Source organism: Aulonocara stuartgranti, assembly GCF_965226115.1.
Source record: "Aulonocara stuartgranti genome assembly, chromosome: 23".
NCBI classification, from domain to species: domain Eukaryota; kingdom Metazoa; phylum Chordata; class Actinopteri; order Cichliformes; family Cichlidae; genus Aulonocara; species Aulonocara stuartgranti.
Window position 1 is genome coordinate 17,804,933 of NC_138958.1, and position 18,502 is coordinate 17,823,434.

Consider the following 18,502-nt stretch of genomic DNA (forward strand, 5'->3'; position numbering starts at 1 on the left):
TAAGCAAATATGTACTTGTAATGTGCTCAGATAATTTCAATAAGTGCTTACAGAAAGAAAATTAATGTAGCCTCTAACTGCAATTGATTTACATAGGACAAACAGACCAAGCACTATGGCTCATAATACAATTACACCTTACCTGTTTGGACTATATTTTTATATTTCATTTTTACTTGCTGCCAGGAACGTTTGGGGCCTGTTGGGTTGCACCTGCGCTCACATCACATCACAAAATAAAATGTATGAAATAAAAAATAAAATAAAATAAAATAAAATAACATGTTAAATGGGTGGAAATCCCTAGATCAATGTTTAAATTAACACTCACGCATTGACTCTGTCGGCTATGTTTTGCCATGCATGCTCCCTTTCTTTTGCAGCTGAGGCTGTGTTACTTTTTTTCCGCAAAATTTGCATGTTATCGGCATATGCTGCCATCAGAATTTCGGCCTCAAGCGCTGTAAAATACATTGACCGCGCCTTCTTTCCCTCCGTCTCCATGGTGACTCGCTTAATCTGTGCTCCACTAATCAGGGCTTTATGTATCCTCGTGCGCGCGCTTAATTTGGGGTTAAAGCAACTCCGCGTTGATTGAACTAATTGTTATCAGCCTTTCTGAAACCGAATATTCCGAGATGGACAGTTCGGGGTTACTCAACCCTGAGTATCGTTTTTCACTCTGAGTTTTCTAAACCGGCTTCCTGAAATAGGGCCCAGGAGACCTTTATGATCTTTGTCATGGTGTCTGTTTAACAACAACAGTCACTACATGAGTGAGACACAAACTCCATCTGCTTTTTCATAAATACGGTATACATATTTACAGAAGTCAGAGCTCATCAAACACAGAGAAACAGAAACCTTTTCAGTATCAGCGAGATGAACAAACAGATCAGAGTTCAAAAAATATTTTATTATAGCAGACAGTTTGTGTTTACATGGACAGGTTTCTGTGTGTTTTCTTTTCATGAAATCACTCAGGACCCACTTTGGTCACTTTTCTTAACTATTTATTTAGAGTAACATTTATAGAATAATTATGAATTTAATCTAAAGAAGTTCAGAAATTAAAACCTGAAAACTGCATCAACAAGAATATTTTAATGTAACTTTTATAATGAGGTAATCTGTGAAATATTCTTCTCGTGTGCACTCAGGGAGACATTCAATCCAAACTACTGAACACACACTGCTGGAAATAGAGATTGACAGACCACGTGACTTTCGCGCATTGCATGCCAGGTACTAGTGGCAAAACAATCAAAGCAATGCATCAAACGCAAGCATTTGCAGCACCGCAAAATGTTCATTCTCCGGTTCCAATACCTTCTTGCTTTTTCTTTGCCCCTCAAAAAAGGTATGTACAAAATAAAGGAGAACAATGCCGGTCCGTACAAAGACAGACTTGATGAAAAGTCAAAGAAAAGATACGAGGAAAAAATCAAAGGAATGAAAGGGTTAGTCCCTTACGAGCACACAGAGTGGACAAAAGACGTTAGCGTGCTGCCCAACTTTCACCACGCTCATATTTATAATTATACGGTTCTTGGAGTGAGTGCATACACTCATGAAGTTTTTAGTAACTTCAGGTCACTGCAACAAGCCCAGGTACAGTTTACCGACGGATGGGTACTGGACCTTGAAATGCACCGTGTACGACAGACCATTGAACGAACAAAGGTAAGTTTACCAGTCTTACAAATCGTCTTCATAAATACACATTCGTTAACCGTTTATTAATAGGACCTTTGAGTCCACGGTAATTAATTAGTAGTGGAAATAATTTCTGGTAGGCATTACAGAAATGTAGCAGTGACAATAATATTGTATGCTGTAATCGTACTGGGCAATTAGTGATACAAAAAAACTGTTTTATCCTGTGGATAAAAGTATATGTTTTTGTCAATGTATCATGGTAATAACAGAAGCGAAACGCAATATTCTGTCAGGACAATTCACTATTTATGTACAATAAAAAAAGGAGCATAGCCCGACATTTCTGTTCAGTGCCAGACTTGCTTGTAACCTATATAGCCCTATATAAAGGGCGATCGTGGCTTAAGAGTTGGGAGTTGAGAGTAATCGGAAGGTTGGCGGTTCGAGCCCTGGCTTGGACAGTCTTGGTCGTTGTGTCCTTGGGCAAGACACTTCACCCGTTGTCTACTGGTGGTGGTCAGAGGGCCCGGTGGCGCCAGTGTCCGGCAGCCTCACCTCTGTCAGTGCGCCCCAGGGTGGCTGTGGTTACAATGTAGCTTGCCATCACCAGTGTGTGAATGTGTGTGTGAATGGGTGGATGACTGGTTGTGTAAAGTGCTTGGGGGTCCTTAGGGACTAGAAAAGTGCTATACAAATACAGGCCATTTACCATTTACCATATCACCAATTATGTTATGAAAAATGACGTATTAACTACCACAAAACACTTACCTTTGTGGAAATGCTTGGAGCAGACTAACATGTGAGCTGGAGTGTTCTGGGACGTTATATTTAGTCTTCGAATGGCTGCAATCCAGGCCATCCATGGCTTTTTGTTACTTCGGAAACTTGGCTTGAACAATTTCCCTTCAACGACATAATCCGATAACAACTGATCTCTTTACCCGTCAGCTTCCCGTGGCTGTCATGCGACCAGCAATTACAGTTAATAATACAACAGTTTCTTGCCATTTTTTGTATTTCTTTTTATCGCTGTGTAACTGATTTCAATTGAAAGCCTGCATGCGCTAGTACTGCTTGCCACGCGTTCCCAGAATCCTTTGCGGTTTTACCCCTGAATGACATCGCATTTTTAATGTCTATAAGTGAGCATTTATTGAACTAGTGACAATTTATGAAATTAAGTAATTAAAAGTTAAGGAACTTCTTTCAGAAAGTTTGCATGATTAACAGATTTCTGCCCTTTATTGAGGCCAGTTTGTTAATTTAATTAAAAAATCATGATCAGTTAGTTATGGTGTAACAAAACTATTAATGATGCCATTGATTCAAATGTCATATTTGATTGATAGCACTTTAAAATCAAGCTCTGAAGGACATCTCATTTTGGTAAATGCTGCTGCTGAGCAGGTGAATCCAGCATGTGGAATCTGGGAAATGAAAAATATGGGATTGTAACTTTTTTAAATCTGGAGAGATTTGTTTTATTTTATTTCTCATCTCAGCTTTTGAGTCTCCTTTCTTGCTCACTAATCTGGGAGTAGAATAATAAATAGTATTTAAGATTGAACTTGAACAAAGGTTTTAACAGGCAGAAAAGATTTTAAGATATATTGACTCTTAACCCTTTAAGACCTACCATAGAACCAAGTCCGCCAGAGCTTATATTATATTTTTACATGCTGTAGTCCCATTTTTGGGAGCATTTCAAGTTGCTATACATCAATACAACCATTATAGCCCACATTTTAATAATATGTCTGCATTAAGTACATAGTAATTACATAAATTGCAAAAAAGTGCAACAAACTACAAAAAAATTGAAAATCATTTTTGTTTTTTTTAACATATATTTCTAGTTAGAGAAATTTAAGAGGCTTATCCCTCAAAACTGTAAATACAAAAAAGTTGAACAAAATAGTTTCCCACCACAGGAAATTTATTTTGAGTGTCTTCATAGTTTTATTTTTGAAATACACCAATTTTTATATACTGCAGGAGAAAACAAAATAAATATTATAATGCAAATTTGCAAAAAACAGCATATGCATCAAAATAAACTATTTCCAGCAGTGCAATATGAGTTCTAAGCATCTCAGAAACAATACAGAAAGGGGAGGTAATGGTGGACATGCGATGGTTTGCGCTGACATCTATTCCACTGTAGGAAGTGTTACGAACAGCTGATCGGATCGGAAAAGCGTGTTTCTGGAATATTATGTTTTTGTTGCTGCAAGTGGTTTTTATGCAGTTTTTGCAAAGCTATATGTGGAAGGAAACCATGACCTGGGACAAGCTGATGGCATAAGATGTAAGTACAACTCCTCTGGCTTCATATGCAAAAAAAATTATTGCGCTAGCTTACGTGGTTGCAGTTCTACCGGGATTTAAAAATAGTTACGCAAAACGGAGCGTGCCAGCGCCGACCAGCTTTAAATTATTAAAATATTATGTAAGATATCTCTGCTCTTGTGGTAATAATCTTCTCAATGCATTCTTATGGGTGGAGCAAGAAACACACCCAAAGAACGTTTAGAGCTAGAATAACACAAGTCAAGACAGGATCACATTTCGAAACCATCAGGTGGAGTCCCGCCTCCTCCCAGAAAGCAGCTCACCTGTCTGTCCATGTTTAGTGTCCAGGTCTGGAGTGGAGCTTGTTGTTGTTCGTGTGTGTGTTTGAAGAAACTGTAAGTTTGCTTTCCTCCTTCAACAGTTTGTCTTTAGGAACTTTACTGTTTGTTCAGCTCATGTTTCATTTCTGTGTGTGTTTTTACTTCTAGTGTTGTGCCAAAAAGTGATTTCGAATGTTTCTATTGTGTTTTTTTATGTTTACTTGGTAAATGCAATAGGAATATTCTTTTTGGCTCATGTTTCACATATATTTGAGGCCAGATTATATCCCAACAAGTCATTTACAACATTTTACATTTTTTGCATTTCCACAATCATTTTTTTCCCCAAACCCGTCGTCTCTTCATTAGAGTTGGTCTGTTATGTTTTCCTGGCTAACACTTGCAGCTATGTGTCTTGAGCTCAGATAGAGAAAGTGGAAAATTAGGATTTTTTTTTCCTTTCGCATACTTGCAATTCAAATATAGATTAAACATGTCTGACTCTGCCTAAGATCAGTGCATCACAAACTGTTGGCTCTGCTTCAACAGACTGTTGATGGTGGAACCGGTTTTACATTTCAAATGTCACTCAGATGGGCTCAATTAGTTGTTCCTTAATCACTCGAACCATTCAAAGATAATTACACATCAGTAATCAGTTTTATTTTTCAATCGAACTCACAATACCCTTTTGCATTTTTTTTCTTGTTGACCATAGTATTTATAAATATTCTTAGTTAAAATGATATAGTGCTGATGGAAGTCATAACTGATGACTTAAGGACAAAAAAAAAATTCTGACAAGTCATTTAGAAATTTTATTTTTATAAATCTCTCGTGCTCTTATGTTTACTTATTACAGAACAGATCCTCTGTGTCTAATCTGAACTGCACATGTTAAAATATTGTTGAAGGCTCTGTTTTAATGTCTGATTGGCTCAGAGATTTTTGGAACAAGTTGTGCTGAATGATCTGGATCTGCTGAGAGATAACGTTGACAGTATGGACAAAAATATATTTGAAAAAATTCTGGTGCTTTTCACTGTATGTAACAGTGCTGTTATGATTTAATATTATTTCCGCAAAACCGAATATTAAAGCTGAGAGCCTGTACTGAGCTCATTTTTACTGTAAAACTATAAAATAAATATATTTTTGCTAAACAGCTGAAGCATTAAAGACTTCTTTCCTGTCTAAAAATATTTGAACTGAATTTGCTGCATTAAAAATCTCTAAATGATTTCTGCACTCTCAAACCTGAACTTTAGAAAAACTCAGTTAATTTAAGTCAGTTAAATTGAAGAGTTGAAAATTATTTCCATGTGCTGCGTTGAGAAGAAACGGTTAAATCTCTGAATAGACAATTGTTCTCCAGAGTTTGTAGTTTACACTTGAAGTGAAAGCAGTTAAAAAGAGATTGTTATTATTTTTTATTAGAACCACATTCATGTTGCTTATTACAATGAAACAATAAACACTTTTAATACTTTTAATGATAGATAACACTTTGCTGACTTACAAAAAAGTCATTTTATTTTAATAAAAGCCGAATCTGCTCTAGAAAAACATTGTGAAATGAGACGAGTTTAAATCCACTTTATATCTGGCAACACAAACTGTCACAATCAAATCTGAAAATCTGCGTCCTCCAGACTGTGTGAGAGAGCAAATGCTGTGTTTGTTCATCAACGCCCCATCAAACTGCTTCACAGTAACACTCACATGGAACATGAACACAGTGAAGCTGGACACAAACGCGACTCGGTGTTCGTCTCTGTGATGATCTACTCCACCTTGCCTTCCTTTTGGCCTGTTTGCATGTCTCATCTGCAGGCATTGGAGGGGTGGAGTTCCCATTCCCAATTAGTAACATATGAACAGTTTTACTGTATGAAAGCTTTCAGAGCTCAGCTCCTGGGTAGGGATGGTTATCGTTTAGGTTTTATCCGATACCGGTGCCAAACCGGTACTTTTGAAACGGTGCCGGTGCTTAAACGGTGCTCGAACCGGTGCTTAAATAATGGAGAACACAAACTTTGTCCAAAAACCTCTCATGTTTAGCTGTTTTTTTGTAAAAAGATAACAATATTAGTCTTTTCTGCAGCTATAGGGCATATATGGTATCACTCTTGGCTGTAAGCAATTCTTAAACAATGAAAAAAACACAAACTTTGTCCAAAACGTTGCTAGTTGACCTTACATGCATTAATGTGATAACGTGGTTAGCCTACTCAAAGTAAATTACACACAAACAACATTAAGCTACTCACGCAGAGAAGAACGGCGGCTGCTGCCATCATCATCCGTCATCATTTCTGCTACACTGGCAGGGCTAGGGGCCAGAACTCTACTCTTCGGGTTCTTGGGGAATGTTGCTAACTCCGGGTCCGTTAACAGGCACCACACCCGTAGTAGGTACGATGCATTTCTCTGCTTTAAAAAAAAAAACGCTATGCGTCGCCAGGTGTTTCATCAGATTCGAGGTGTTACCTCCTTTGCACAGTATCACCTTAAAGCACTTGTTGCAGGCTGCTGAGTTTGCATCTTTTGCTGTGGGACCCTGTTTACTAGAAGGTTTTAAAATTTCTGTACTTTTAGGTGACAGAAGGAGACATGTGGCCTGGTCAAAACACAGAGAGCTGCACTCTAAAAGATCTTTAAATATAGTAAACATATCTTGTGTGCCACAGACTGCTCCCAAAGGAGCACGAGGGGACAAATAATACCTCTAAAACACTTAAGTTGGCTTTATTAAAAGTTAGATCTTTAGCTGGGAAAACATTTTTAATTAATGATTTAACCCTTTACAGCCGATCGGAGCGGGCACGCTCTGTTTTGCGTAACTATTTTTAAATCCCGGTAGCTCTGCAACCACGTAAGCTAGCGCAATAATTTTTTTTGCATATGAAACTGGAGGAGTTGTACTTACATCTGATGCCATCAGCTTGTCCTAGGTCACAGTTTCCTTCCACATATAGCTTTGCAAAAACTGCATAAAAATCACTTGCAGCAACAAAAACATGATATTCCAGAAACACGCTTCGCCGATCCAATCAGCTGTTCGTAACACTTCCTACGTCCATCAGCGTGAACTATCACATGACCGCATGACCTGCCCGAAACCGGAAGTGACGTCATTTTGCGGAAATGTAGGTTTTTTTTTACCATCGTGGCCTCATGAGCTTATACTTGTGTTTTTAAAAGTTATGTTTGACTTCATGACTTTCTATGTCGTTTCTGGGATGATTAGGACTCATATTGCACTGCTGGAAATAGTTTATTGTGATGCATATGCTGTTATTTTGCAAATTTGCACTATAATATTTATTTTCGTTTTTCCTGCAGTATATAAAAATTGGTGTATTTCAAAAATAAAACTATGAAGACACTTAAAATAAATTTCCTGTGATGGGAAACTAGTTTGTGCAACTTTTTTGTATTTACAGTTTTGAGGGATAAGCCTCTTAAATTTCTCTAACTAGAAATATATGTTAAAAAAACAAAAACGATTTTCAATTTTTTTGTAGTTTATTGCACTTTTTTGCAATTTATGTAATTACTATGCACCTAATGCAGACATATTATTAAAGTTTGGGCTATAATGGTTGTATTGATGTATAGCAACTTGAAATGCTCCCAAAAATGGCTCCACAGCATGTAAAAATATAATATAAGCTCTGGCGGACTTGGTTCTATGGTAGGTCTTAAAGGGTTAATCACTGAGCACAGCCTTGATTTTATGTTTTAACTGAAATTTGGTTGGACCAAAGTAACAGTGGAGCTGTTCTCATTGAGACGACCCCTCCTAACTACAGTTTTATCAGTGAGGCCAGGGTGAACAGGAGAGGAGGAGGGGTTGCTGTCTTATTTAATGACTCATTTCAATGTAAGCAGCTATCTCCTGGAAGTTTTCAGTCTTTTGAATATGTGGCTTTACAGCTGAAGGCCCCATCCAAAGTTGTGTTTCTTAATGTTTACAGGCCTCCCAAATACTGCACAGACTTTTTTAATGAGCTCAGTGAACTGCTGTCTGTGATCTGTGTTTATTCTGACTGTGTAATTATTGTTGGGGATTTTAACATCCATGTGGTCAACCCTCAGGGCAAAGGGCAAAGAGTAACACTCTGGGCAACTTTAGGCTGACCCAGCATGTAACAGAGGCCACACATAATAAAGGACACACTCTTGACCTACACTCTTGATCTTTAACCAGGTCTTCCCATTAACACCTGACCTGTCCAGGGGTTCAGTCAATGAGCTCGTCAATAGCTTCAATGCTAAAATGTTAAATGTAATGGACACTATTGCTCCCATTAAGGTGAAGGTTATCTCTGGAAGGAAAAAGTCTCCATGGAAAAACTCCACACTAGTTTAAAATGAAAAAAGAGAGTGTAGGAAAGCTGAGCGCAGATGGAGAAAAACAAACCTCCAGGTTCATTATGACATCTATAAAGAGAAACTTCACAATTATAATTTACAAATGAGGAGTGCAAGGAGGTCCTACTTCTCTGACATCATCACCAAAAACAGTCATAATGCTCGGGTCTTATTTTCTACAGTTGACAGGCTAACAAACCCTCCTGTGTCAGTGGCAGCTGAAATTCATTCGACCATGGCCTGCAATGACTTTGCCAAATTCTTCACAGAAAAAATCCAAAAGATTAGACAAACAATTGGTACATCAACAGCAGATTCAGGATATGTACTGTGTCCACCGAAAAACTGTTTAAACACTGTGGAGATCAGGGAAATTATTTTGCTGCTATTGTTAATAATCATCATCATTACCATTGCATTAATAATATAATCTACAGCATTGATAGTGCATTCAGATGTTTAAACAGTGTGTGTCTTTCAGAAAGACTAAGTTGCAGGCTGACAGGAAATTGCAGGTTTGCAGAGTGTGCCTTTTGCAGAAGTGAAACCAAAAGCAGATTCTAAGAGCAGGTTATTCTGAGGAGCTGTTTGGATGATGCTAATTGAATAACCAGGTTGTTCATTATTATCTTTTATATTCTTTTATCAAGCTTTTAGTAGAGGTTCTTGATTAAAACATTTATTCAATATACTACATATATAGGTTTAGTAAACTGCTGACACATTTGAGAGTGGCCTCTGACTGCGAGCGTTAGTAGGTGAGAGGTGACACAGAGTACCAAGTGAGGTCGTGACATATCATGTTTGCTTTTAACTGCGGGCGTGAAGAAGTGCTATCTCACTGCAGAAGAAGCGGCAGTCAAAAGGTTGACAGGAAACATCTGCCATGAAGATAGAGATAATGTTCTTTTAAACTGTGTTAAAAGTAGGGCTGCCACGATTTGTCGACTAGTCACGATTACGTCGACTATCAAAATCGTCGACGACTGATTTAATAGTCGACGTGTCGTTTGAAGCTTTGTAAGATCGCAAAAGACGCAGGAATAATAGCAGGATTTAAGAGTGTAATAACGGACTGAAACAGAAGATGGCAGCACAGCATGTACAAGGATGCCAGCTGCCGTTAAACCCCGAAGAAGAAGAAGCAGCTGTGTCCCAGAATTCATAGCGCGGCCCAGCTTAGTTTCCAACAATGGCGGTAACTAGTTAGTTTTAATATTACTCTTATTATTCTTTCTGGGTCACAAAATAAACGTTTAACATATTTTCAGGCGAGAATGTAGCTGTGTAAACCTCAAATATCGGCTCAGTTTATCAGGACACCACATCTTTTCAAAAGCGCTCCGACGTTTTCGGAGACGTCTGTTACCCACTAGCTCGATAGCTAGCCGGGGGCTAGGTCACTAGCGCCGTGAGAACACCGGACTCCCGGCAAATTGTTTTCAAACCCACCGCCGTCTTTCGCGACTCAGGTTAAATATATATGAGTCACTTAGATAAATTAAAAATGTTATTGTTTGGCTTTTTTTTTTTTTTTTTTTGTATTTTATTTGTTCCTGAGTAAATCGGTTTGGCTGAGATTAAAGTTATAGTTTTTACACAGCTGAATAAACGTCAAGCAGACAGCTGATTATCAGAACTGTGAGATGCTGGAGAATATACTCCGGTGTCCTGTTATATTTTAGATAGCAAGGAGTTTATTAAACTTTACCGAAACAATCTGCAAATTTCATTAAAATTGAATAAACTATCATCTTGTCTTTATTTTTAGTTAGCACCTTAAAAGCTTAAAGCTGTAAGCTAATGATAGTTATATAAGAGCAGATGCTGCTGGTGCAATAAGCTGTAGTTTTATGTCCAGTGGATGATGATCTGATTAGTCGACTAATCGCATAAATAATCGGTGACTAGTCGACTATCAAAATAATCGTTTGTGGCAGCCCTAGTTAAAAGTCATTGTGGTCTGGGAACCTATGTATGAAATGTATCTGTGACGTTGAAGGGGCGTCATTAAATTCAAGCCCTGATCGTATTGTTACGTTCCCCTGAGGGGTCTAGGCAGGGAGGGGGGGAGTAACAAAAGTGACCGGGTCAGAAAAAGGAGTCAAGGAGGCAAAAGGGTTAAATTAAAGAGTTTTATTAAAGTTTCAATTTATACTAACTAAAAGAGACGGACAAGCCGCTATCACCATTTAAGAAAACAAACAAAACTCAGGCGTTGGTCAATAAAGTAAAACGTAAGTCAAAAAGAAAGAGCAGCTCACTAGCTGAAAATCACCAAAAACACACACAGCTCACTAGTTGCAAACACAACAACCACTCCGCTCACAAGCTGTAACTACACTACTGGCACTCTGGCCCAGAGCTCACCTTTCCCTGGGCTTAAATCTCCTTAATTATTGACGTCAGTCAGCTGTGTAAAAGGGAAAGGTGGCACCTCAGGCAGAAGAGGTAGTGTGACACGCCCACACAGGCACCTTCAGGAGGAGAGAGGCCCTGCTAGGGCCGTAACAGTATAAAATATCTGCTTATGCTTTGATTAGTCGGAGATCAGCGCTGTCTGAGTACTGCACTGGTTCCCCCACGCGTGTATTTCATTAAAATCAATTGTTTGACCAAGCTCTTCTGGACCATGGTTGTTTGTACTCTCCACCTCAATTTATGAACCTTAACAACACCATCAAACAGTTTCACCCTATTAACAGCAAAGACCTGGAGGACATCTTAGGTCAACTGAACTCCTCCTCTTGGTGTTTTGATGTCCTGCCAGCAAGTTTTTTCAAAATGGTCTCAAAGACTATGGAGTCAGACATGCTACAGATCGTCAACTTTTCTTTAATGTCAGGTGTGTTTCCAGAACCACTAAAAACTGCTGTAATTAAACCTATACTGAAAAATGACAATCTTGACAAGACACAAATGAACAACTACAGGCCGATCTCAAATCTCCCATTTTTAAGATCATTGAAAAAGCAGTTTCTCAACAGCTCAATTACTTCTTAAAACAGAATAACTGCTATGATGCCTTCCAGTCAGGTTTTAGACAGAACCACAGCACTGAAACCGCTCTGACCAAAGTGTTGAATGACATATGTCTGAATACAGACAGTGGAAAAATGTCAGTCTTAGTTTTACTGGATCTCAGTGCAGCATTTGATACAGTTGACCATAACATATTACTAAAACGACTGGAGAACTAGGCAGGTCTTTCAGGAGCTGTACTAAACTGGTTCAAAACATACTTAGAAAATAGGAAATACTTTGTATCAATAGGTAACTTCACATCTGAGCAGACAAGTATCACATGTGGAGTTCCCCAAGGTTCCATCTTGGGACCCCTTCTTTTTAACATTTACATGCTCTCACTGGCACAGATTATAAAGAACAACAAAATAAACTATCATAGCCATGCAGATGACACACAAATATATATCACAATGTCACCAGGAGACCGAGGCCCTGTACAGAGTCTTGGTAAATGCATTGAGGAAATTAATGACTGGTTGTGCCACAATTTTCTCCAGCTAAACAAAAACAAAACTGAAGTAATAGTCTTTGGAGCCAAAGAAAAACGATTACAGGTCACTAGAGAACTTCAATCTATATACCTCAAAACCACAAACCAGGCAAGAAATTTGGGTGTAGTGATGGAAGCAGACCTAAACTTAGAAAAACATATTAAGACAATAACAAAATCAGCTTACTATCACCTCAAGAATATATCAAGAATAAAAGATCTGATGTCTCAACAGGACCTGGAAAAACTAGTCCATGCATTCATCTTTAGTAGGCTTGATTACTGTAACAGCATCTTTACAGGTCTACCTAAAAAATCAGTCAGACAACTACAGCTCATTCAGAACTCTGCTGCTCGAATCCTCACTAAGACCAAAAAAGGACGGAGAAGCTGCATTCAGCTTTTATGCTCCTTATATCTGGAACAAACTCCCAGAAAGCCTCAGATCAGCTGAAACACTCAGTTTATTTAAATCCAGGTTGAAGACTCATCTGTTCTCAGATGCATTTGAATAAAACACCAAATCCACACTTTTAAGCAAGTGTGGATTTATTCTGATTTTACCTACTGTTTTTTTTTTGTTTTTTTTTTAAATCAATTTTAAATCATGCTTTGTATTTGTTTTTGTTTTTTAATGTCTCTGTAAAGCACTCTGAATCACCTTGTTGTTGAATTGTGCTATATAAATAAACTTAAATAAAACAAAAACAAATAAAAAGCATGATTTAAAATTGCCTTGCCTGTGAAGTACAGCCAGACTTTTGACCGCTTCGCCTTGGGCCTTTTTAGCGCTGCTCTAAAAGAACGTACGTACCTGGGCCCGCCTACTATCCTTGGAAACGTAAAATGATTGGCTAGAATCTGAAGTGTATCACTTCTCAGGAAAAAAAAAAAACACCGAAATAAAGCCCCGAAAGCCCCGAAATAAAGCACCGAAATGCGTGCTGCGTTTCGGTCTGGTTACTACCGTTTATGTCAGAACCGGTGCCATAATGGCACCGGATACCGGTACCCATCCCTACTCCTGTGTGGTGCTTTCCCCTGAGATAACATTTGATTTGGATGTGGATTTTGGTGGCCTTTGGTTTAGTTTGGTTTTGCATTAAACAACATTGCATTCTTTCACCCATACACTCCTCTACACCACTAATTGTACTGACTCCATAAGCCATAGTTTGTGTAAGGTTTCTTTTTTTGTTTTCCATCCATCCATCCATCTTCATCCGCTTTGTCCGGGGCCGGGTCGTGGGGGCAGCAGCCTAAGCCAACTATCTTATTTTCTTGAAATAAGATAGTTGTTTGGATACAATTTGCATGCATCCCTGGGATTATGTCATGGCTGTGTGGCCCGGTTTGTGACAAGTCAGGGCTCATTCGTTTAAATTTGATTTGCTCGTGGCCATTTTGGGTTTGGTTGGTATAGATTTGTTGCCAGGATGGTGTGTATTTGTGAAGCGTACACTGTGGCTTGTTTGCTGGGTCATTCACATCTTTTTTGAAAAAAAAAAATCTTACTCAGCTGCACATTTCTTTGAGTCTGAGTATCCCTCTTTTTAATAACTGTACAACTCTACTTTTATTTCTGATGTTGTAAGTTTACCATGTGCAGTCTCTTATTTCTTGTTTGTTACTTTTGTTTGAATCTGCATGCTCCACCTGCCTGTCACTTTGCTGCTGGAGCCTGCAAATTTCCCTCAATGAGGGACAATAAGGGAAATTTCTCTTCTCTTCTATTTTGTTTTATTTAGTCTCTGATCTGTTTCTCTGACTTTTTCACTTCCTGTCTCCTACATAACATTCCTCTCGGTTTACAGTTTAATGAGTACATTTAAAATCAAATGTAAAATTAGGATGTAAGTGTAAATTCATGATCTTCATATGATTCACTTCTGTGTTTGTTGCTAGAAGCTCCTGAAAAATAAATCTACAACACTTCTGTTTGACTGACACGAGTTAATCTGAACCATCTGGAATCAGACTAAACACAGTAAATGTGTCCTGCGTCCACAGTAACTGCTGTCAGATTAACTGTTACTTAGTTAGCTTAGCTAGCAGAGCTGCTAGCAGTTAGAGTATGCACTCTCTGTGAGCAGTCAGCTTGGTCCTGGGCATTGTTATTGAAAAAAAAAAACTGCTATCTGTCATTTCTAAAGACATGTTTTATCTGTTGCTTTGTAGGACTACAGTAATGGAAGGAAATCGGCTCTGTGACACTTTTTGTACTGAACTGATGAAAGCTGTTTCAGATGGAGTGGATGTTAATCCAACAAATCAGACATGAACTCTGATGTGCACATCTCAGTTGATGTGCACATGAATGATTTGTGTTTCCTCTGCAGGTGAAGGTAGAAAGTGTGTGTGAGCTGGTGTGTGTCAGCAGCATGGATCAGTGTGAGGACAGAGAGGAGGGAGTCCCTCCCTCTAAAGCCACTCCATGTGGGGAACATGAGAGCCAGACCAAAGATCAGAGGTGAGATGACCATCTCTAACTGTCTATGACATTTCAACATGTCACAGCTCAGCACTCACATCACTGCTCCATCATTATTCACAGGAACCAACCTGGACCTGAACCTGAAACTGAACCTAAATCAGAATTTGAATCTGATTCAGATTCAGGTTCCAGTGTGTCCTTTAAGAGTGCTGAGTCACATGATCGCTACATTGATTTTAAAGTCCAGCAACCGTCTGCTGCAGACAAGTGAGTTATTAGTAACATGAACTCTTTGAGAGCTGATTGAACTGCTTGATGTTGTTGGATATAAAGTGCAGTGCAAACATGTCATTCCCTCAATCCCATTTTAACTGTCTCTTGAAAACAAACCCTTGGTTTCTAAACAAGTGAAAATCAACACTACCAAACAGGAAGTGATCAGTCTCAACAAACATCAGTGAAGAAAACACTCTGCAGTTAAATAAAAAAAAAAAACTATTATTCCAAGAACAACATACTGAGAGTTTTCCCATTAATATATTATTATATTATAATTATCTTCAAAAAATGTATTCCAACACATACTAAAAAGTAATTAATAGAATGAAAATCTTATTATTTGGTCACCTCCAAAGGAGAATTCTGTACAATAGAAAATGGTTGAGATGCCCCTGGGGGATTTTTTTTTGCTATTGCTATACATATCAAAAAATATAAAAGAATCCTGGGAAAGAAGATAAAAAAAAGCATCTTAGAATTACTAATATGTAAATAAATGTGAGATTAACTATTAATTAAATTGCTAAATACATTTGCCCCTTCCTTACTCCCCATGCTGCTGCCATCCTTGTCCATAGTCTTATTACATCCCATATTGATTACTGTAAGACCAAGGAGCTCATCGTGGACTACAGGAGGAATGCTGACCCACATCCACCCATCCACATTAAGGGGACGGCTGTGGAGCGTGTGAGCAGCTTCAAGTTCCTGGGAGTCCACATCTCCGAGGATCTCACCTGGACGACCAACTGCTCCAAGCTGCCCATATGGAAAAGATATATATAAATCTTATAAAGTTTGTATCTGTCTTGTGTGAAACTTGTATGAAAAGCATATAAGAGTGAAAACACATATAAGATCCCTTGAAAAATTATATAATGAAACTTGTATGTTTTGGATACTTACTAAAACAATATATGAAAGTAATGCGAAAGTGGCCGCTTTCATGAGTAAATCATGTAAGCCTTATATGATTTACTCATGAAAGTGGCCACTTTCATGAGTAATCACATATAAGTTTTTACTATTTCTTTTCCATATGGGTGGTCAAGAAGGCTCACCAGCGCCTCTTCTTCTTGAGGACTCTGAGGAAGAACCACCTGTCCTCAGACATCCTGGTGAACTTCTATCGCTGCACCATCGAGAGCATCCTGACCAACTGTATAACAGTCTGGTACGGGAACTGCTCTGCCTCGGACCGGAAGGCATTGCAGAGGGTCGTGAAAACTGCCCAGCGCATCGCCGGAGCACCACTTCCTGCCATAAAAGACATCTACAGGAAGCGGTGTCTGAAAAGGGCTGGGAAAATCATCAGAGACCCCAGTCACCCATCACATGGACTCTTCACCCTCCTGCCCTCTGGGAGGCGCTACAGGAGCCTCCGGACTAAGACCACCAGGTACCGGAACAGCTTCTTCCCCACAGCTGTCAGACTCCTGAACTCTGCCTCCTGACATCTGACCCACGTTAACTCATGGACTGAACATACACACACACACAATGGACAACTGTACCCTCAAACACACAATAATAACATGGAGTGAACCACCACTCACAACCACTAGCACTTTATATAGCCTCTGTAGAAATTATCCACACCCTCACTTACCTTAACTGCACTACTGTATAGCCCTGTGTAAACAATCATTCTGTACATACGATAATTTTTAACCCTACAACTGTTTACAACTTGCATAGTTCCCATTTCTGTATAGCTGTATATCTCAGATTCCTGTAAAGTTATTTATTTCATATTCTGTATAGTTTTTCATATTTATATCCTGTCCATATCCTGTACATAGCTTGTACTCACTACAGCCTGTACATACTTATAGTTATAGAATATTCACAACATACTTCATACCGTGTACATTATAACATAATAGACCCATTTCTGTAATATACTTACATATCTATATTATTGCTAATATATATTGTAATATATCTATATCACTAAGCACTTCTGGATGGATGCAAACTGCATTTCGTTGCCCTGTACCTGTGCATGTGCAATGACAATAAAGTTGAATTCTATTCTATTCTAATTCCCTCCTATTTGGTCTCCCTAAAAGGTCCCTTCATAAACTCCAACTTCTTCAAAATTCTGCAGCTCAGATCATAACCCATACACTGTTAAGTGCTCATATTACCCCAGTTCTTCAGCAGCTTCACTGGTTGCCCATAGAAGCCAGGCTAAATTTTAAAATCTTACTTCTGACATACAAGTGTATCCATAAATCTGCTCCTTCATATTTGTGTGACCTGCTCCATGTCACCACTGTTTCCCGCCCTCTCAGATCATCATCTGCTATTCATCTTACTGTTCTGTCCTCACACCTTATTACTATGGGGAACAGAGCTTTCAGTCGCTCTGCTCCCCGGCTCTGGAACTCTCTTCCTCCTGCACTAAGAAATATTGACTCCCTCTCCGTATTTAAGACACAGCTCAAAACACATCTGTTTAAACTGGCTTATTCGCTTTAATAATAATTTTTTGACTACTGTTCCTTTTATTAATTGTGTTTTTTGTAAGGTGACCTTGGGTTTCTGAAAGGCGCCCTCAAATAAAATATATTATTATTATTATCTGTGTTCCATGTTAGGATTTATTATACACAGAGTTTTTATCTGCTGTGTGGAGATAACCAAACAGAAATCATATTGATTTATCAGTTTTTTTTTTAAGTTATTACAATCACAACGGACAATGGGATGGCAAAGGAGAAAGAAGGAAAGAGAAGTTGGGAAGAGAGTAAACATGATGAGAGGGAAAAAATAGAGGAAACAACAGATAGTGAGAAAAGAAATGGAAAATCTGATCATCTGCTGAAAAAAACTGCAAAAAGAAAACAACACAGTAGGGAAGCCACTAGTGATGGGATTTCCGGCTCTTTTTAGAGATCCGGCTCTTTCGGTTCGGCTCACTAAAAAGAGCCGGCTCTTTCGGCTCCGAACCGGCTCTTCAGGTTGTTTTGTTGCTTTAATTAATTTATTATTAACAATATTATAAAATTATGCACAAAAGGAATTACTAACGTAAAAAAACGTGGTTTTATATATATATATGTTTATATATAAATATATGCGGTGGTCCCTAGAGACAAAACACGTACAAACTCCAAGACACATTTCTAGCATGAACTGAACTTCCAAAGCAGAGCTACTAGATCACTTAAATTACACAATTGAAAGCATATGTGTATTCTTTGTGTATTTATACACAGGCACTCATATATATTCAAATAATTTCAAAAAAAATGTTCATTTACCGGTTATTACCACACACCAGATTCGGTCGTTGGTACTTGCTGGCTTGTGTAGCCACTCGGTAACAAAAGTTCAACACTGCCCCTAGCATCCTGGAGCACTTCTGTTGTCTTTTGTACGTGTTTTGAGTTTTTATGTGCTTCTGAGTTTTTACGTGTTTTGGAGTTTGTACGTCTTTTTACGTGTTTTGGAGTTTTTACGTGTTTTTACGTGTTTTGGAGTTTGTACATGCTTCAGAGTTCGTACGTGATTTGAAGTTTGTATGTGCTTTGTCTCTAGGGGCCACTGTAAATATACTTTTATTTATTCACTCCATATAAAATATAATAAATAAATCATATAATACAAAAATCA

General features: G+C 38.4%; 2 protein-coding genes across 3 annotated transcripts in view; both read left to right on the forward strand.

Moving 5' to 3' along the window:
* LOC309700665 (NACHT, LRR and PYD domains-containing protein 3-like) overlaps positions 1–18,502 on the forward strand; it is a 267,254-nt gene that overhangs the window by 99,493 nt on the left and 149,259 nt on the right. The window lies entirely within an intron of this gene.
* On the forward strand, positions 1,108–15,761 carry LOC309700689 (uncharacterized protein). The gene is made up of 4 exons (XM_082524445.1): positions 1,108–1,683; positions 14,508–14,638; positions 14,723–14,869; positions 15,460–15,761. The coding sequence occupies exons 1-4, from the start codon at positions 1,306–1,308 to the stop codon at positions 15,665–15,667; spliced, it is 864 nt and encodes a 287-aa protein (XP_082380571.1). The 5' UTR covers positions 1,108–1,305; the 3' UTR covers positions 15,668–15,761.

Bases quoted from the DNA above. Each gene is read 5' to 3' on its own strand.
- LOC309700689 (XM_082524445.1), top strand. From the start codon at position 1,306: ATGTTCATTCTCCGGTTCCAATACCTTCTTGCTTTTTCTTTGCCCCTC. The intron at 1,684-14,507 runs GTAAGTTTACCA...TTTCCTCTGCAG, and splicing joins AGACCATTGAACGAACAAAG to GTGAAGGTAGAAAGTGTGTG. The intron at 14,870-15,459 runs GTGAGTTATTAG...CCTTGTCCATAG, and splicing joins CAACCGTCTGCTGCAGACAA to TCTTATTACATCCCATATTG.